We start from the raw sequence: 21,209 nt of genomic DNA, 5'->3' as shown, positions 1-21,209 counted from the left end.
AACCATTTTGTGAGCAAAAGAACTTAAGATGAGTTTAAAATTGCTGAATCCTTGAAAGAACGTATTTGGGTAACCAACATTCCGTAAGTTTGGCTATCAGGGCACTATATTCCACGCTGTCGTACGCTTTCGCAATATCCAGGGTGACAAGGGCGCCTACTTGTTTATTTCTGCGCGAAAACTGGATACGGCTTTCCAACACAACATGTGCTGACCAAATGGAGCAGCCCGGACGGAAGCCAATTTGGTGTGGGCGAAGAATATTATTGCTAAACAGAAACTGGATTAAACGTCTCGTTCCTTCGTGCGCTCGATCCGGGAGATCCCGTGAAGTCTTGATGATAATATTCTACAATTTGGCTCAGTGACTCAAGGCTATTTGGTAGCTGACTCGTCGATAATGAGCTGGTGATTGATACTAGAAAAAATTTGACCTACGCCGTGTTGCGAACGCTCCAGCATCTGCAACGAGCCACTCTTCGCACCATCAGCGGCCTACTGAAGCACACTTGCGTGGAGAACCTTCAGGTTACCGTTGCTCTTACCTTTATGTTCACCTATTGCGGAAGAATAGCTACGCTCCATTGGGTTACCCATAGAGTCGCGTGCAACTCTGTGGTGTCAACAAGTGCTAAGACGCAGAACTCGCTGTTTGTAAGCCAGTATACCTATCCGCCCCGCTATCATCGTCAGTGCAGCAGCTTCTCACGGTGCCGCATACTTACACGGGAGAATAATTGTTTCCTCCGAATGAAGTTTTTTTCTTGTCCACAGTGCTACATTAAAGAGCTGATAGTGCTCTTTTGCGATCCTACAGCGTTTGAGTTATTCCTGTACCAGCATGCATTCTGGCCAGCAGACCGCTGACGTGCACTAAATTCCATCCTCGACAAAGGCCCACGAGCAGGTATGCGCACCACGCTTCGCGTGCTCGCGAAGCCGCTGCTCCCGCTGTCTCGTGATTCGCCATCTTGATTCCGGTCCCTTCTCGCCGTGAGTGTACGCCTACAGCCATGGTGAGGGCCATAGACGCCACCCAGGCCGAGACTCGGTGTGAAGGTTAGTTGCTTTTCCCGGTGACGTATCTTTCGCCGGAAGTAGCTTTTTGTTTTGAAAAATGCTGCGACCACGCCGATGAGAGCCATCGCGTTAACGGGTCCAGAATGTTCTAGCATGTGCCTATTGGAGCCTGGGTAGAATAGAGTGACGTAGGTCGCCGTATGCAGCGACCCGCGCATCGCCGTTACGTAGAACCATGTAGCATCAAATGCACTGCCATCACGTTTGGCGGAGCGTTTGTTATCGGATTCGATCGAAAGACATTCGTCCGACCATGTCATGGGTGACGCCTCATTATACGCCCGCTGGGAGTCCGGTTTCGGGGACTGTGTCCGGTTTTCAGACGAAGCGAAACCAAGGTCTTATCCGCCGAAACTTCAAGAAGCATTGCGCAGTAACGACAAGGACGTTCAACTTTGGGCCGTCCACCAGGCCCGGGGTGCGCTCGAAAAACAGACCAGGCAACCTGGCAACGAAATTCGTTGGCGCTGTGCAGAGTAAAAGCCGTCGTAAAAGCCGTAAAAGGCGCGTAAAAGCCCTCGTTTTGCAGACGTCAATAAAGTTATACCTAACCTAACCTAACCTAACCTAACCTAACCTAACCTCATTAAAAGCGCAAGTTTCTTCTCTACCCCCTAGCGGGGTCGTGGTCTAGCCGACATGCTATATAGGCTGTACTGTGTTTGGGCTGGAAAATTTGTGCAGGGAATTTTCTTTGTATCAAACTTTCGCCGCACTTTTGCGAGTGAATGATGGCTAAAGACAAAATATTCATCTTAACAAATTATATATCCTCAATTTTTGGAGGGACGATACACGTGCACGTAAGAGCTAGGTCACGGCGAGGGAAGAACAAGCGATACTCCACATTTCCCGGTGCACTAAACGGATTGTTTGGAGGTGGGTTCTTACCCGTGCGTTTACTTTCGCCATACATTGGTGCCACAGAAAAAACGTCGCATTCCTCTGTGCTTGTACGAGTTACCGGGGTAGCATGTATCAACCTATTGCAGACAGCGAGTGCAGACGGTTTTTCATTTTCCGCAGAAAGTTTTGCGCATGCAAACATTGACGGTCACGTGACGTAGGTCTGTTCTAACTTTCCAGTGGCTTGCTTGATTAGCGACTCTGCACACTCTGGCGCCCATACGCGGCTGTTTCGACTTATCTCTGGAACACATTGCAGAGCGAAGTTTGACTCGGGAGGCCGTCTGGGTCAAAGTTTGCTCCGTGTGCCTTCTGAGACTACGTCAACCTTCGCGCTGCAGTGTGTTCCAGAGGGGAACACCGACCTGCCCAACAGCGTGTGTCTCTGTTCCCTACTTGCCAGTGCCTGCCGTGGTCGCGGGTTCAGCCGTCGTCCGCTGCCTCTGGCTGCGCCAGCTGTGCGTACTCGTGCGCAACAACCTGGTGGGCATGCTGCGCCGCTACGTGGCCACCTTCATCGAGGTGCTGCTCATGACGGTGATCCTCATGGGAATCGACAAGGAGGCCGTGGTCAGGGAGCCCATGCGCAGGCACGCCGCCACCGTCTACCCCACCATGCCTCCCACCGCCTACTGGAACAGCTCCGACTCGGTCGACATCCGGGAGGTGAGGCTTTATTCCATAAGTAATCGCGCCAGTGTGTTATACGCCGCTGCTGGAGGCGAATTTCGAGGCGCATTCCTGACCACAACGACGGCGAAAGTATGAACCCCTTCAATGCCGCCTCGTAAGATACGCAAATGTATCAAGACCGGGCCGTTGCACTGCGGGCAATGAGATTGTGCCCAAACGAAACCTGCAGTCTACAAGGAACTAGGCCTGCGCTTACTCTTACTGCGTCCCGGGCCGCCTCGGTGTCTTTTTTTCCTCGTGCAGCAATGGCGAAATTCCCCATGCAGGGATGGCTGAAGGACTCGAATAACATTGCTCTTATACCCCAACTTCCGAGCTCGAATCTGAGTATCGGAAAGAATGAACCGGAAAGAAAGAAAGAATGAAAAGAAAGAACCGAGTCACAGACAGACAGACAGACAGACGGTCCACTTCTGGGATGTGTTGCAGCGAACTCTGCATAAAGACTTTCATTAGACCCATAAGGCATTCGGTACCTCCCTATAGAAAAAGATTCAAGTACCGTACGATGTGCTGGTGCACCTGGGCCTCCATGGTATGTGGTGAGCACGCATGGCCTGACTCTATGGCGACGTGGAAGCTAGGCCGGCGAGACAGATGTTCCGCGAAAGTATTACGCTGTTTGTTAATACAGGAGATTAAAATTCAGGGCTCAGAACCTGATTGGGTGGCACGTGTAGAACCATTGACAATGATGAAATATTGTTATAACAAAGCCAGCCGGGGGACCCGGATGGTGGCACTGTAGGTGTTTTTTTTCTCCTGTTGCACTGCTTAGCGTTGTTCCTTCTGTGCGTATGCCAAAGTCCGGCAACATATCCGGATGGTTGCGCTGTACGTGTCGGTGTGTCCTGCATTGTGATGTTGCTGCTGTGAGTATGTAAATCCCGGAAATAAAAAAAAGACATACAGACAGACAAAAATTTCTGGGTTCACGTAGCCCAAGAAAGAGTATCGTCTTAAAAAAACCGCTTTCTGTGAATCGAACATGGGCCCCTCCCGTTATGAAGTCAGCGTCTATCTGATTGCACCATGCATTCCGGCACGGTGGAATCAGTTGAAATTTCGGATTTTGACTCTGACTTGGGTGCACGGGAGAAAGGTTCACGTTTCAATCATCCATTTCTTAAGAAGGTGGCTTTTTTTCTCGTTTGATCGCGGCTCAATGTGTGACGCAGGTATGGTTCGCGCCCGAGAGCGACTACACGGCCCGCCTTACGCGAATAGCTTGCCGCAAGCTGCGCGTCCCCAAAGTGTCTGCGGCGTCCTCAGCCGAGCAGCTGGCCGAGAAAGTGACCAAGCACAACGCGACGCCCGCTACCGTCACCGTTGTGGGCTTGCTCTTCTCCGGGCTGACGCCGAATGACAGCGACCCCAAGACTCTGCACGTGTCCTTCTACAGCGGAAACCTGCCCATGGACATCAAGGTGCGAGGCTGAGCCTTTGCTCCTTGAGAGTGACGTCATGGGGAATGGGCCGAGTAACCTTGTAGCGGTTGTTTTTTTGCGGCGAGAGCGAGTGACAGAAACGCTCTAACGATTTCGCGCCGTGGGCACACTCTTCATCTGGGAAACAAATATGGTTGAGCGTTTTTCACTGCCGGTATAGATCCCAGGGCCGTAGTCAGAAATTTTGTAGCGAAAGCTACAGTTCGCTACCTCGGGCAGTCTTCGCGGGGTGATCAGTTTTGACCTTGAGAGCTAGAGGTCAAACCACACCCTTTTCCGCAAGCGCCCAGCACAGAGCAGCGGCCCGATGGCGGGGAGAGAAAGGCGGCGGGGAGAGATAGGCGAGGAGGGAAAAGAGACGTACGCGGGACCCGTGCGTGGGACGTGGCGGAGGAAGGCGCGGAGGCCGCTACCGCAGCGATAAGCGCGCACCGCGAAGGAAGGCCACAAGGCCACATGCGACGCAGAACCATGTGCGATAGAGGAAGACGAACATCCAGCTGGGGTCCCTCGTACAGCGGCGAGGCTTAAACAACGCCATGAGACGAAAAAGGAAAAACGATACTGTTGCGTACAGCTTCGCTACCTTCAAGTCTTAGGCATAAGTGTGGGCTTATTTCATTTTTTTCGGAGGGTGTTGCGGCTAATTCGAAGGGAGGAGTTTTGCAGAGCCTACAGTGGAGGAGATCCTTGAAATCGATTTCCCCATGCATCAGCATTGCAGAATCCTCTCGTCAGTAGAGGAAGGAGCAAATAAAGTGGAGGAGGGACTCAGAATACGGCCCGAAGTCTTGCGCGCTGCGTGAAAAATACTGGAGGGGTTTCAAATCCCCCATCCCCCCTTTCCTGGGAATCATACCACGGGGGCTTAGCCACTTGCGAATCTTTAGTATGCTAACATGGTTCTGTTAGGAGGACTTGTAGGGCACTAAACCATTACCTTTAGGCATGAAGCGTCATAGCGTTATCGGACCCAGTTCACATTGTATGATCCATGGGTTGTCTTAATAGCGGTGCCAGCGGCACCCGCGAGCTGTGAAACTTTCCGCTCCTGTACTCACGCCATTTCTTGGGACAGTTCCTTACGACCTGGTGACTAGCTTGCAGTGGCCGCCGCAGTGTGGCGCAACCAGATTTTTTTTCTCACGCCGACTTTTTGCTCACGGGGTTAGTGACGACGATGACGCCGGCATTTCTGCGACGCGGGGCCAGTGACGCTACGTGCTAATTGTGGCGTTAAAGAATAAAGCCAATCATTTCTGAACATTGGCGATGGGAGCAGCATCAAATTCTGTTTTACGCACAATTTCGGATTATCACATTCTGACACCGTGACTAGGGTGCAAGTTACGAAGGCTATAATGTACTGTATCACTCCGCCGAAGCAACAGACTCATGACGCCAACGCGCGCGTGCGCTTTCAATGGGAATTGTATGCGTGGCATCGTGTGCTTTTCTCATCGAGTTTGCTTATCGTCGGCGCATGGATTTATGAGCACATTGAACACGAGAAATTACGAAAACGAGTCGCGTCACATTCAAAATACTCGCAGCAACGCACTGTTTGCGCCACGCGGAGGAACAGCAGGCTGCGGTGATGAGACGCAGGGGCAACTTCCGTCGTCATTCTTAAAGGGGCTATGAAGGCAAAATACAAGTTTGTTTTATTCGAAAGATTTAATGTTTTCTAGTGCCCCGGCGCTTGTCAGGATGCAAACGATGTTTTATTCACTCAGAAATGAGTCCATTTCAGTTAAAATTTTGATTTTACCGCTAAATCGTGTTTTTGTGGTCTGGAATGACATCACAGAAACCGACCGCTCTGCAGTCGATTAAGAAGCCTTGTTTATCGTTAGTGAACCTAGATGGCGCCACCATACCGTGGCAAGTCGTTTTCTTCTTTAGGTTTGTTTTTGACCGCATTTAAACCTGGCGTGTTGTTGTTCTGCGAGAAAATAATCGTTTCGCGAAACATAGTGCTAACTCGACAAATATGTTCACGTAAGACACCGTGGCTTGCGTCAATCGGTCAGTGTCGTGTGAGACAACCCCAAAGCCCAGCAGTCCTGTGCAGCTAAACCAAGCATAGTGCGCGCAGTACTAAGAGCAGTACGCATCCGTATTTCTTTGTTTACGTGTGCTTTCGTAACTTCCACTTTACGTCCAACCATTCTTTCTGCTTTAAAAAGAATGTGCCCTAAATTTAAGCGCAAATAAGCTCTGCCTAATTTGCGTTTGCTTTTGCCGGCTTCAGCCAATCGCAGAGCTGGCTGGTATGGCATCATAGGTTCTGTAGCGGTAAATGGCCATTCCCTTTTCTCGTAATTATAAAGCTTATTTGAGCGAAGTTGACGTTAAAAGTGGCGTCAGTATGATTCGAACGAGGCAATCCTTTGAATGAACCAAACTTGTGTTTTGTCTTCATGGCCCCTTTAAGTTGTACGCGAGTATAGTATCTTTTGTACCTCCATTTTCTTAGTTATTTGTTACTGCTGCTATTGCCAACAACCGTAACCATGTAATAAGTGTGTTCGGCTTGCAGCCTGCAATGTGGCTTGCATGACTGGGTGAAAGCTCGCAGTAATTGGTAATGACAAGCACCGCAACACGAGAACGCGCGCCGGAATATGTGTAGTGCTAGCCCGAATAGTGTCGGACTGGATTGCGTTACGCGGTATTGCTTAAAACTGCGGCGTATAATTAGCTAAAAAGTGCATTACGACAAAAGCACGATTTACTTTTACATAGTAAACAATTCCTAGATTGTCGTTAAATACTGAGTTCAAATAGCAGTAGCATCGAAGATTTCGAGTTTTCAGCTAAATGTTCGCCTTCAAACTCCGATGCCTAATTGCCTTACTCTGCGTTCAATCGACACGTTTTTGCATTTACAACCCATAAAAAGTGCTTAGGTGCCCTCAGACGCCACATACACGCTACAAACGTCGCCACAGCTGCCGTAGCCGCCCTAATGCGCTCGCGCTAAAAGTTGTGCAGTGAAAAAAGGAAGGTACATGTAAGGTCGTGCCTACCCCAGAAAACAGCACTCCAAGGGAGGCCTAACTATGGGCTTCTTAGTAAGGTGTATGTAAAAATTTACCGACGTACAACGAATACAGCCTTTTGTTCTGTTCAGTTCAATTTATTGCAATATTCAAATTAGTGTGTAAAAAGATGTATATAGGTGGGGTTCCAGCGTTTTAACCTTTAATAGGACCACTCATTATTCATTGTACACTGTTAGTAGTTGTAGTGAACACAATGAATACCGCCTAAGAAGTTATAAAAATGTTTCTTGAATGCTTTCACACGAAGTGCAGATCGCAAAAGTGACTCTTTTTCGAGAAAGGGGATAGAAAGGATACGGGCAACTACCACCCCCCGTCCCTGCATCACATTTCTTCTGAACTTTTCGGGAAAGGGCTGCTCAAGGGAATATTCAAATTTGAACATAAACACAGTCCGTTATCTGAGTGTCGGTTCGGCGTAGATGCATTTCCGACGCTAAAAAAGTACATATACTATCCCAACCTGAGGAACAGAAATTCGCATTTGCAATGTTTGCCGATTTATCAAAGGGATAACATCAGATAACTCACCTTACTCTAGAAGCTTATACGGTAAGACATCGTAACTCGAGAAGATTCATTCTGCGATCCCTTGACCATCTTTGCAGGTGTGCCGCAGGGTAGCATTTTAGGCCATTTTTTTTGTTAACTATGTTTGTAAATGATAGTGTCACCATGAGTCCACCTGAAAAAATTAATGATTACGCTGACATACGGGAATTCTGACAGGAAACCTAGCTGACAACACAATTACGAGTGCTAAACTAAAATATTACTGAAATTGGATTCATAGTTCGAACAAACGACATCAAAACATACATTGCTCAGACAAAAGCTGCATTATTTCGGGCTAAAACCCACACGCGTGCGCGCGAAAGCCCCTTGAGAGGCTTGCATTCCAACAATGCTCACAGTCGGCTTAAAACAAGGAAGCACCCAGCCAGCCAAGAAGCAATGATGGCGACGCGATGCTGGCAACCGTTAACGAACAACATGCGTGAAAACTACGACTACGACCTGGCAAAAGGCAATCGCGAAAAATGAAAAAAAATATAGGCAGAAAATTGTTTATGGTGATGACATATGGAGCGAAAACTTGTCGCCTTGCTAAACAACTGGAAGGCAAAGTTAGGTCGGTTCAAGGTTCAACGGGCCATGGAGCAAATAATTAAGAGTAACACTTAGGGAAAGGAAACGAGCACCTTGGATCAGGCAACAAGCTTGAGTAGGTGACACCAATAAAAAACTGGTTGATTCCTCTGTCATAGGTATCAGTAAAACACGAAAGTGAAATGGGCAGCGAAATCTGCAGCTTAGCATGATTTGCGGGTCGGCGGCTGTCTTTTGGGTGTGCTTGGCCAGAGACGTCCTGCTGGCGGGTCGCTTCGGCAAAGGTGTCATTTCCGTGACGGATATGACGTCAGTGAAATCTTGGGGTATCGTGGCATAAAACACTCGTGTTAAAATATAAAACCCGAGAACGAACAACCCGAAGTATAACGTACTCCTCGGTACTAAAGGTTGCTTCCCCACAAGAAGACCCTGCGTGAAGGGGTGCATCCTTTACAGGCCGCTTGCTTCGTTGTACTGGCGTCACTTCCGTGAAGGATATGACGTCAGCGAAATTTTTATGTAACCAGGAGTAAAACACTTTCGTGTTAAAAGGAATGAACTTGGGCTGGCCATGTAGTGAGGAGAAGTGCCAACCGTTGGGCCACCACGGTAACAGAGTGGATTCCCCGGGACAGGTCTAGAAAAAGGGAAAGGCTAATAACACAATGGAGAGACGAAACAAGAAAATTCGGAGGCAAAGAGTGGACTCGAACAGCTGAGCACAGGAGCGGTTGGAGGTCGTTGGGAGAGGCCTTGGTTTTGCAGTGGACGTAATTAAGCTCTTACTGATGCTGATGCTCAGCGACCATTCCGAGCATAGAGCTAATGCTCAAACAGAAGCATTTTCCGCAGTTTCACAAAGCGGGCCGACATCTCGCGATCATCTAGTGTTATGCATCGTCAGTCCCACAACTCGTTTGATCAGTGGCCCGGCGGCGCAGTTGTCTTACAAGGAGCGGCTTCTGTCGGAGCCCGAGGGCCCCGTGGACGAGCGGCGCTTCCCCGAGATGACCACGCTGCTGCCCATTATGGGCGTGCTGCAGCAGACGCACCTCGAGCTCCAGGCCAAGATCGCAGGTCGCACCGAGCCCCTGGCCATGCCCGCGCTGCGGCGCTTCCCCTACCCGGCGTACCTGGAATACAACGACCCCAACAACTACTCCCTGGTCTTCACGCGCTTCTGCATCGGCATGCTGGTGCCCTTCGCTCTCTTCGTGGCCCTGGTGGCCGAAGAGAGGGCGTCCGGTGAGCGCCAGTTTTTAACAGCGGAGGTGTTTAAACTTTTTTGAGCTTCGTCCGGTGGTGTTAGCAAAAAAAAAAGAAAAAAAAAACTGCGTCGCCTTTAAAGAGTACGCCACCGCAGATAGGGATCTCTAACAGTGAAGCCGGCTTTCGCGCCTGCGCGAGTGTGAGCACAATGGGTAATATGCGTATGCGCACCCCTTACTATTCCATTTTAAAGGTGATAGTCTTTTTTGGGCTACTAAAACGCAAAAAATTGGCGCACCTTGCATTGTCGTGCAAGGCCCGAGACCAGCGGAGCGATGGGTCGACCTAGCTTCTTCCTCCCCCTCCCCCACCGGCCTTAGCCCTAGCATAGCCAAGCAAGAACATCGCAAAACCGGAAGAAGATAGGCCGATGCTCAGCTCCGCTGTTTCTCATGTCTTGCACCAGTAGTGCAGCTGCGCCAATTTTTTTATGGGAAGCTGATATGGCCAGGGTGCAGCCATGTATTTTTCATGCCTGCGAACGGAAACTCCAGGAGGCTCTCCGTGTCTTTGAAACGTGAAATATTCTATAACGTGATGCCTAGGAAAACGAACGTCCCAGTGTGCTTTCGAGGTCACGGCAAAAGGGCGTACGCCGTTCAGAACATCGATTTGGACCTCAAGCTTGTACATTTGAATATGCATTCGGAGTGGATTAGTTTATTACGCGCACCATTTTTGTGCGTAGCACTTAAGCGTCCGCTACCGAGGTTTGGCAATGTCGCCGGCTTTGTAACGGAGCGAACGAAGGGAACACCGAAGATAGAAGGAAAACGGAGGAGGCAAAATGTGGCGAAGGTGAGGGGGGCGGTATGCCGATGCCTCGCCACAAAAGCCCAGCACGCGCTGCGTGCTTCCTTCCACATAGCTTCCTTCCTTCGTACATGGCCTTCCACATCCTCCTCTCTGCGCGGCTTATCCGAATCACGTGAGATTTGCGCGGGAGGTTCAAACACGATTTACAACATGCTCGGCGGCGGCGAACCGCTGCGAGATAAAAGAGAGTTTTAGCAGTCCGTCTGTTCCGTAATTTCCACCGGTACCGCGTTGACCCGGACCCGACTGCGCCTGCACTTGCGGAAAGGGCGAGGACACCTTCCACCGTAACGAATGCGCGGGCATGGCGAGGGCCGGCCCGCGGAACTAATCCACCCTACCGCAACGAATGCACAAGTGCGCAGGCGAGTACCGATCAACACGGTACGCACCTAAAACAAGGAGCATACGAATGTTAAAACTCTCTAATGGCAGAGTATAGATAGCGTGCGCCGCAGTGCGGCGCAGCAGCTATGCGCCGTGGCCGAGAAGACAGCAATTTCGCTCTGCGCGAGCACACATTTCGCTTTACGGAGGATAGTATAATTGTCAGCCATTTTTAAAACAAAACATGAGTTAGACTTGAAATATACGTCTCCTAATTTGGGTATGCATTATGAGTGGCATAATGTGTCTGACTTTGGGATGACTGCCGTGAACACTCAAGAGGAATAAACTTTGCTCATACTTTTCACTTGAATTCTGTATCACGAGTATGTCGTGTGACGATCTTGGAATGTGATGTCACCTGTATTTCGTGTGCTGAATGAAATATATTGGAAAATAAAATTTAATTACGCACCCGCCGCGGTGGCTCAGTGGCTAAGGCGTTGTGCTGCTGAGCACGAGGTCGTGGGTTCGATTCCCGGCCGCGGCGGCCGCTTTTCTAATGGAGGCGAAAAGCAAAAACGCCTGTGTGTACGAGATTTCGGCGCACGTTAAAGATCCCCCGGTGGTCAAAATTAATCCGGAGCCCTCCGCTCCGGCGCGCGTCATCACCTGCGTTGCGTCGGCGCGTTAAACCCTACAATCAATCAATTTAATTACACCAATCCCTGCAAGGCACAATTTCCGACGCAACGGATCTGGGCGGCTGCGGCTTTAAAAGTTCCTGCAGGACTTCTTTATTTTTTTCTCAATGTTAAATGGTTTAAAAACGTAGTCAGCTAGCACAACCAGTACCTAGATTGGTCGCGAAGTGCTGAAGTCAAAATTTACTGCTCTATGCCCGTCAGATCTAACTTAGAAACTTGCTCAAAATATTTTTCTCTTTCCCGGTCTTTGCCTTCTTCGGCAACTTGAATGACGTTATGACGGCGACGTAGCGGCTATTATAGGCCGGCTTACTTTAAGTTGCAGCCATGAATGAACGCATTCGATAGCAACTTAAAAAAAAAGCCACAGAAACAAAGCAGAAACGGAAGCCGTATCTGGTGCGCCAAGCAAATCGGGCAGCACCATTCCGTGCTGGCGATAACTAAAGCTTTCACAATGCTTCAAGACGTCAAGGAAAGAGTGAAAGCATTTATCGGAAGTGCTGCAGAGTCCATTTAAAAATCCAGGAGATCTTTAACGAATATCGAAATCCGGGCCATTTTCCTTTTTCCGCTTCCAACGGGAAAACGACAAATAAATTAAAGCGCTGACGGGATAAAGGACAAGGGATGAGCGCTCGTCCCGTCTCTGCCTTCTCCGTCCCGTCAGCGGTTAAATTTATTGTGGCACCTCGAAAGGCCCGTTCACACTGGCGACTGGAGCGACAAAACCGACGCGATTTCGTACGTCACCCGCCATCGCTCTTGTCGTGCCGCTCACGTCGTTCTCGTCGTAATTGGCCTCGACCAATTTTTGTCGCCGAGCCATGAGCGACTTGTGCGATGCGACAAGAGCACGAAATCGCGCCGCTTTTGTCGCTCCAGTCGCAAGTGTGAACAGGCCTTCAGCCCGCGTTTAACAGAGAACAGAGGGGCTACGGGGTTAAGTCCGCATAAAGCATGCCCCGCCGTTGTAATCACTGCACCCTGGGCCCTGTCCCTGACACCATGCGCAGGCAAGAAGGAGCTCCTGCGAGTGACGGGCGTGAACGACTGGGTCTACTGGCTGGGTCACGTCATCAGCGGCATCTTGAAGCACCTGGTCACCTCGGCCATCATGCTGGTGTTCCTGGTGGTGAGGCGCAACGATCAGAACCGCGCCTTCATCCAGTACAGCAACCCGCTGCTCGTGTTCCTCGTGCTCATGTGCTTCTGCGTCTCGTGCCGCGTCCACGCCGCGCTGCTGAGCGCCCTCATCGAAACACGTGAGCTTAAGAATTTGCTTCAATACTCCATCCTGATTACAGAGTATAGACGCTTTTATTAAGCGCAGAACACTTTAGGGGTCTGAATTGTTGCCGTAGCTTCTCCGGGGTCACGGCGTCAGGTACCCAAATAGCGGCTTCGAAAAGAAAACCGCTAACCCCGGTCAGGATTGAGCCTGGGTCCCCCGCATTACGAAGCTAATCACCCATTTCGACACAGCGGTGCACGTTACTCAAATGCAAAGTGTTGGGGGTGATCTTTTCGCTGCGCCGCTGCGACTGGCCCTTCCGTTGCTAGGTCCCTAATAAGTACCCAATAACGATAAATAAAGAAATCATGAATTAACGATTAACAATTTAAAATGAATGAAAACTCAATTCAGTGTCTCTTTATAGGCCTTTTCACAGGCTTCGGCTACCTCTCTGTACTAATTTCGGTATTAACGCCAGGCTGATACTGAAACTAGCCGAGAGAGGGCGCCACAGCCCCTCTTGGTGGGAGAGTAGGAGCGACGCCGCCGGTATCAGGCAATGTTATTCAGGCGGCGTTGCAAAAAACAACACAAACGCAAGGTACTCACAAGTAAAACACTGGGAATCGCTGCTCCGCACTCCCGACAGCTTTCACTTCTAGAGGAACTGGCTTAATTTACTTTTGCAGCCTTCAGGATCTGTTCAGTGTGCCCGGATATTTTTTTCTTTTTAGTGGCAATAACATCTTGGCACACCACTGTGCTGCGCATGCGCAGTGAGACCGTCCTGTCGAGTGCGCCGCTTCAATTGGCGACAGCACGCATAAGAAATTAAATGGTTATTCTTTGAACAAAGAAAATAAAATGTCTATTGAAGTTGAACATTGGGGGCGCACAACACTGTAGCTCAACGTGCAGTCTGTCTTACTCTTTTAAAGCGAAGCTTTATTATTTATTAAAGAAGTTATTCGCACCACCAGGAATCGCACCTGGAACGAATAGAGAAACGGAGCGAGAGCTAAGGGAGATAAGAGAGATAAGGGAGACAGACGGTGCACTCACTGAGCACATCTGCCGGCTTACCCCCTGCGTTCTCGCTGAATGCCACGGGATAGCGTCATGCAACCTCTCGCTCCGCTGTGCGCTCCGCCTACGGCACGTATAGCGGCCGTGTGCGCGAGTTCCCACTCATGTGCTTTACCAATACGACTCAACCAACCACCATTCATGCATCATGCATTGATTAACCTTAGCAAAGAATATCTCTTTGAAGTAACAAAGGGTGTGGCTAAGTGTATTTCAGTTGTCTTTGGCTTCACTATTTGTAGAGCCACATATGTGAATTCAAGTGACGCCGCATGGGCAATCGTTGTGGGTGTCAACTCCGCTTTCTAATCACCTTCGCAGGGTCGATTGGCGCGCATTTTTTTCTCCCGTGACTGTCTACTATCGATTTAGTTGTGTCCTTCACTGACAACCATCCACAGTCCTACGAGGACCTTTACAGCTTGGGTTCCTGTGTGGTATTTTAGTGCGACACTGCATGAGAGACACTTGTGGCCTGAAAACACCGTTGCTAGCAGTCCTTATAACCGAGAAAAAGTGTCATTATCCTGAACCCTCGTGTAAATCAGCACATGCAAGCGAACCGGGGATGTCTGTTGTTCCTCCTCTAAGTCTTTATTTTAAACCTAGAGCATTTCACAATCGGCCACATCAAAACAATCAGTCTGGGCTGACACTAAAGTGAGGGAACCTCCTGCGTTTACCCGCGTATAACTCTACCTTTTTTAACAGTGGAGCTGTTGTACACCCACCCAATTTTTTTGCCAATATCACGGGAGCGTCGATCGTTCAGTCGATCAGCGCCGTATGATGGAGCGATACGACAAACCCGGCGAGAGTAGCCGCATGCGCATTAAGCGAAGGCCTCTGCTGTTGTCGTCTGCTAAGCTGCTCCAAGAGCAGATGGCCGCCCCCGAATTTTTTATTCTCTTATCACACTGCCCTCCAACATAGCCTCCTGTATAACGCCTTGTGCCTGCTCAGTGCCAGAAAGTCCGCCGTTCTCTCTGGTGGCGCCCTAATTCCAGGTTCTCCGCCCTAGAGAAAAGAGTAGCTGGTCCCAGCTGGTTTATGGCCAAATTCCCAGCTGAACGCTGTTGGTTCCAGCTGGTCCAAACTGGGACCAGCAGCGCCCAGCTGGGAATTGGGCCATAAATCAGCAGGGACCAGCTACATTTTCTCTAAAGCCTGTGTTGGCGCGGGCATGGTCAACATTTGTCTTCACAGCGGGCAACAATGGGTGGTTGAAAAAAAAAAGTTGTCAAGGCCCTTTGCAAACAAAAATTATTTGTGTTGTATTAAGGAGACTCTGGCTCTGGCACTGACGGGCAGCTCCTTATTGAACAAAAAAGGTATAAAAATTCACAAGATCTTTCACGAAGCAGACAAGTAAAACTTGACTGCAGTAATTACAAAAGAGATGGTCTTTCTTGGGCTACCTTATTCATTCGTAAATAATTTAACGCAAAAGTTTATCTCTGCGTTTCACTCAATTCAGCCAGAAATGTTTCGGGTGAGTTCGCTAGTGGGTTTGTGACCCACTGGGAATTGATCGCTTATTCGGTATCTGATTGGTGAGGGAAGAGTGAGTGCACCGGGGAGGAGTACAGAGAAAACGAGCTTAGTGTATGTTTAATGCTTATCTTAAGCTTATACAGGGGCCCTCAAAGCTTGAAGTCGTCATTCTTTTTGAGCAGCCCGGCATTGCTGATTGATTGACTTGTAGGTATCCCATTTTATCGAGGTGATGGCATGTGTCATCGCACTAAAAAAAGCACTGTACCGTTTTTTTTATTTTGCCCGGTACAGGTGGTAGCTGTCCTACGCTATATGCCCTTTTTTGGTTTTCCTCCTCCAGCATTCTAATCTTCATTTAGTTATCTTCACTGCAACCAGCATTGCTGATTACAGCGTCGTCAATATATCTACTACATGCGCGATGGCACCATTTCGTGGAGCAGCGGCAGTGGAGGAATAAAGGGAGGAGGAGAGTGGGCGCGTACCCTTTCGGGGAGCGTTATAAGATATTAGCGCAGAACGAGACTGAATGGAAGTCTGCTCCATTTCAACCCGACCCCCAACGGTGGTGTCAACAGAGATGTTATTAATCGCACTCACACTGGACTTAAGGCATTACTTTGCGGTGGGTGGGTAGAGTTTGGAACGTCCAACATAAATCACGTGCTTAGCACGGACAAGCACCGCCATCCCGCGGAGCCCGACGTAAGCAGTGATGGCGCACTCCCGTGGTTGCCTGCATGCGCGCCTCGCCAGTCAATACAAGCTATAAGTTCAGCATCACTTCTTGCGGCCGTCCCGTGCGATGATGATCTCCTTTCGTTCCCGCACAGCGCACACGGCGATGGCCATGGCGATGCTTCTCTGGACCCTGCTCAGCGCGATTCCGTACCTGGCGCTCGAGCACCCCAGCGGCCTGGGGTACCAGTACATCAGGCGTCGCGAAAAGCTGGGCACCGCCGTCTTCCCCGGCATGAACCTGCACTGGAGCCTGCGCGTGCTAGAGCGCTTCGAGAAGTTCGGTACGTCTGCCCTCTCATCCCGCTAAAGAAATTGGACGGGTAATCCGCTTGCTTTGCTGAAAATGGCGCTGGAAGACGATGCTGTTTCGGCTGCCCTGCTACACTTTGATTGATTGATTGATTGATTGACTGGTAATGGTATCCCATTTTATCGAGGTGATGGCATGTGTCATCGCACTAAAAAAAGCACTGTACCGTTTTTTATTTTGCCCGTTACAGGTGGTAGCTGTCCTACGCTATATGCCCTTTGGTTTTCCTCCTCCAGCATTCTAATCTTCATTTAGTTATCTTCACAGCCTCGTAGTTTGCTTTCGCTTTATTACTTTCACACTGACGGCTTCGCAACACCAACTCCCTTAATCTCCGCCACCTATCACCAAGTCTTAGATTTCCCCTTTCCATACTCCCGATCACTCCTCCTCCTTTTCCTACTCCTCTGCAACCTTTGCGACCACTGGTTAAATCTCCATGCCTGCTTCTCCTCTCTTCTCCTCTCTTTCGATCCCTCTCCTACGCTTTGCCTCCTTGTTTCCCCTATAATACCCCCTGCCCTCCGGTTCCACCCTTTTTCCCAACGCTGTCTCTTCCCTTTCATAATCCAGTCCCAATCACGAATTCTCCTCCTCGCTCCCCTTCCCTCATATTGCCCGCTCCAATCGCATGGTTTCTTCGAACTTCAACGTTCCCTTCCGAGTCATCGCCTCCACACCCCCTCCCGCTGTACTACTTTTCCCACAGTATTTTCTTTACCACCTCCTATATTGCCCTCACTCAGCATATCCTACCTCACATCTTCGCTTTCTGCCTATTCACTCCTCTTCCTCGCTCCAAACACTTACCTCCAATATACAGTTAAGTCACTAGCTAGTGATGAGTGTCACCAATTCTGGCTTATTCGACAGACAGACAGACAGACAGACAGACAGACAGACAGACAGACAGACAGACAGACAGACAGACAGACAGACAGACAGACAGACAGACAGAAGTTTTCGCATTTGGGAGGTCAAGGAAGACCGTCCTTTTTAAAGGAATCATTTCACGAGTCGTTATTGCATCAAGCTGTATGCTCAGCGCACCCGATATGGGGCTGCGTGAGTTGTTAATATTGCGGCAAACTCGTAACACCTAGTATGCCGTACTTGTAGTGAATGTATGTGGCCGAAAAGAAGGAGGTGGGGGGGGGGGGTGTCGAACCTGGGCGCGCTTTATCCAGGGATGTTGAGAGGGATTGCAATTCGGGTCGCGATGTTTTTTACGCGATTAAGGTATCCATATTATCTGAACCGTACGCTAACAATACTTAATGACCCTGTCTCATCCACTGTTCCAGTGTGATGCGGCACTCCGACCTGACCTCAGCAATATAGTGTGCCTTAAGTCACATAGAGCGAACAGTAGGCGTTAAGTTTCAACTGCCTGATCCGCACACGTCTTCACTCATCATACACCACCTTTCCAAAGCTACGACGTGCACAGCACGTGACCGCACTACGGGGAGCGGATTTTGCGGTGTGTAACGCACATGTCTTTTCGCGTGCGCAGTGGAGCACGGCGCCAACTGGGGCAACTTCTACGACCACGACGTCACGCTGGACAACGTAACGCTGGCCGAGCTAATGTTCGTGGGCTTGGCGTACAACGCCGTCCTTGGCCTCACGCTGTGGTACCTGGATAACGTGCTTCCCGTCGGGCCAGGCGTACACAGGTCCCCCCTGTTCCCGTTCGAGGTGCGAGTGCGGACGTGTGGCGTCCCTAGATCTTCATGGCCAGGCACTTGTCTTCGAGCGCCTAGCGACTGCGTGCAGGCGGCAGAAAAGCCAAGAAAAAAAAATGGCCGCGTATCTGCTCACATAGCTGCAAATGGCGTCGAAAGGCAATAGTCTTCTGCCACTCCTGGCACGTAAATGCCTCTCACGCTCTTCCCTCCATTCTGGCTCCTCCCACCATAACAAAAGCAGAGGTTTGCTAAAGTCATTTCAGTTTGCCGCGGTCCTCTGCTCGTGCGCCATCTATTGGACCCTTTTGTTGCTTTTGGGCTTCTTTGAATGGCGCCCCGAGGGGGCGCCGCGAGTGCTTTTTGTATTTTGGAGTCCTAACATTCTTCTTGAAGCGTATTTTTATTTGCTATAGCAAAAATCAGGCAGCCTTGTGTTTTGATTAAAAACATTGCAAATGCCACTTACTAATTGATGTTTTCATTTTGCCGAAGAATGTTGACAAGTATGAACATTGCCAGCAGATTTAGCAGTTTTCAAATGTCTTGCTTTTTACACATCTCGGTGAAGTATTCTTTTAACATTTGACCGGGTGACTGAAAATAAAACCAGACAGACAGACAGGCAGACAAACAGATAAAATTTTTTGCTTTTAAATAGCCAAAGAAATACTATTGTGTATAATAGAACAAGGGATGTGAGCCTCAGCCTTCTGTCGACGATTCGATGAAGGAAATCTGCCTTCATAGTTCTTTTCCGAAATATCGGCACAGGGCTGACAAGCCTTCCCTTGTTTCATCTTACGTCATTAGTTCGGCTTAGTTGCAATTGCTTCAGTTTTGACAAAAAGATTTGTCTATTGAAGAATTCTATACGTCGAGGGGAAGGGAATTTGCACTAGCCCTTGTCTTGTATTCATCCTCGCCTGCGCAAATATTTTTGAGATATGGTAGAATTCTGAAAGAGAGATGGAGGGCTTGTAGTCAGAAGTAGAGAGAGAGATAAAAAAGGAAGGCAGAAAGAAGCAGATAAAGGGAGGAAGAAAGAAAGAAAGAAAGAAAGAAGGAAAGAAAGAAAGAAAGAAAGAAAAAAGAAATAGCTGTATACTCTTTTCGTTAGAATGTGGTGGGTGCTCCTCTTCCAGGTCTATTCCCGAGGGCACTGGCGGACGCTCTGTTCGACATTACATGTCGTAGCCGGCGCCATTAAAGATATTTTAACGATGATCAAGGAAATATCGATGCGCTGTTCGCCGTATCGATGACGTTTTAGCGAGTTTTAAGGCATGTCGTGAGCACGATTCGAATTCATCCCGATCCTGACAGGATTAACTTGGTTAATTACCCCCCCCCCCCCTCCTGCTTCGTGATAAAGTTTACAGCCCGAAATAAAAAGCTCGAACATGAGGCCCCTTGCGTAGGTGCAGTTTTGACGTTTCTTGCCTGGTCGTGCTTTGCCTTGTAGTTTCACTACTGGATGCCCGTCCTTACCGATGTCGAAGCAGTCCCAAAGGTTGGGAAGGAGAAGCAGAACTTTGAGGCCGTTGGAAGCAACCTACCCGTTGCGGTTGAGCTCTACCACGTGAGCAAGGTACGACGTTTGCAGAACACTTACAACATTATTGTACAGTAACTTCTCTGAAAAAGAAAACTGCGAGATCAACCCAGAAAGCCCGAAATTACGCTTCATGGATGTGAAATAGATGCCTGGTTGGTGGATGTTTAGTAAGCTGTCGCACTTTATTCTATTTCATTCAATGTAGCGAGAGTCACGTTTACATATGCGTAAGCCAGTCCAGACTTCCTTATGAACATTGTATTTGTCTATGGCGGTACCAACGAACCTGACTGCGTTTATTCAAATTTCTAGCAAATTGTTTGACCCTTACCCTCATGTTTAAACATTCTCATTTCAAAGTCATTTCGTACCCCTGTGATGATTGACGTGTTGTTTGGGAGGTATGGAAGTTTTTTATCTATGTTTATTCCGACTGAGACAAACGACAAATATTCTAAAATCATAGACTGGAGCATCGGCGTGCACATAAAAATAAACAGGTTCCTGAAGCGACGCCGAAATTTAGAAGCCATTCCGCAGCTTTAAAGGTGGGAAAGACAGATCAAGCACATTATTATAGAATCTGGGAAAGACAGATCCAGCACATTGCTACAGAATGTGGAAAAGACAGCTCAAAAACATTGTTTAAGAATGTGGAAAAGACAGATCAAGCACATTCTTAGAGAATGTGGAAAAGACAGATCAAGCACATACTTAGAAAATGTGGAAAAGACGGGTCAAGCACATTGTTGTAGAATGTGGAAAAGGCAGATCACAGATCCAGCACATTGCTACAGAATGTGGAAAAGACAGCTCAAACACATTGTTTAAGAATGTGGAAAAGACAGATCAAGCACATTCTTAGAGAATGTGGAAAAGACAGATCAAGCACATACTTAGAAAATGTGGAAAAGACGGGTCAAGCACATTGTTGTAGAATGTGGAAAAGGCAGATCACATTGTTGGAAAATGTGGAAAAGACAGATCAAGCACATCGTTAGAGAATATGGAAAAGACAGATCAAGCACATTGTTAAAGAATGTGAAAAAGACAGACAAAACACATTGTTAGAAAATGTGGAAAAGACAGATCAAGCACATTTTTAGAGAAATTGGAAAAACAGATCAAGCACATTGTTAGATAATATGGAAAGGACAGATCAGACACATTAGTAGAGGATGCGGAAAAGACAGATCAGGCACATTTAGAGAATGTGGAAAGGACAGATCAAACACATCGTCAGAGAATCTGAAAAGACAGATCAAGCACATTGTTAAAGAATGCATTCGCTGTCGTACGTATCATTTGGTAAAGTTAATGACTACGGATTTATTTAATGAAACATGGAAACAGTAGGGTTTTATCTCAGATGGCAAACATGGGGTTGACCGTTTCCCTCCCGCAGAAGCCGATGCATTGATGGTTGAAGGGAACCATGTAGCGTTTAAAACTTCACAGTTAACTACTCGCCGTAACGATGGAGTTGGGCTGGTGGCGATTGCTATTAACTGTTTGTAGTGAAAGCTCCGATAAAGCAAAAGTTAGAGCCGTTTTCCGTAACCTTACTCCTTCCGTAGGTGGCCATGTATTAATTGTAGACGAAACTTCTGTAACTCAACCTTGCTGCGCATTACGCAACTATCAAACGTAAATTGCCTCAAAAGT

General features: G+C 48.6%; 1 protein-coding gene across 1 annotated transcript; it reads left to right on the top strand.

The window, feature by feature from the left end:
- Positions 1-1,013: 1,013 nt before the first annotated feature.
- On the top strand, positions 1,014-20,964 carry LOC144146402 (phospholipid-transporting ATPase ABCA3-like). The gene is made up of 9 exons (XM_077678357.1): positions 1,014-1,051; positions 2,328-2,652; positions 3,858-4,106; positions 9,250-9,553; positions 12,444-12,692; positions 16,081-16,269; positions 17,815-17,999; positions 19,452-19,577; positions 20,950-20,964. The coding sequence occupies exons 1-9, from the start codon at positions 1,014-1,016 to the stop codon at positions 20,962-20,964; spliced, it is 1,680 nt and encodes a 559-aa protein (XP_077534483.1).
- The last annotated feature ends 245 nt before the right edge of the window (positions 20,965-21,209 follow it).

This window comes from Haemaphysalis longicornis, unplaced genomic scaffold (assembly GCF_048455015.1).
Source record: "Haemaphysalis longicornis isolate Haplotype H1 unplaced genomic scaffold, Haemaphysalis longicornis Haplotype H1 scaffold_7, whole genome shotgun sequence".
Classification (NCBI taxonomy): Eukaryota; Metazoa; Arthropoda; class Arachnida; order Ixodida; family Ixodidae; genus Haemaphysalis; species Haemaphysalis longicornis.
Note: the sequence above shows the minus strand (reverse complement) of the source record. Positions and strands in the feature narration are given on the sequence as shown.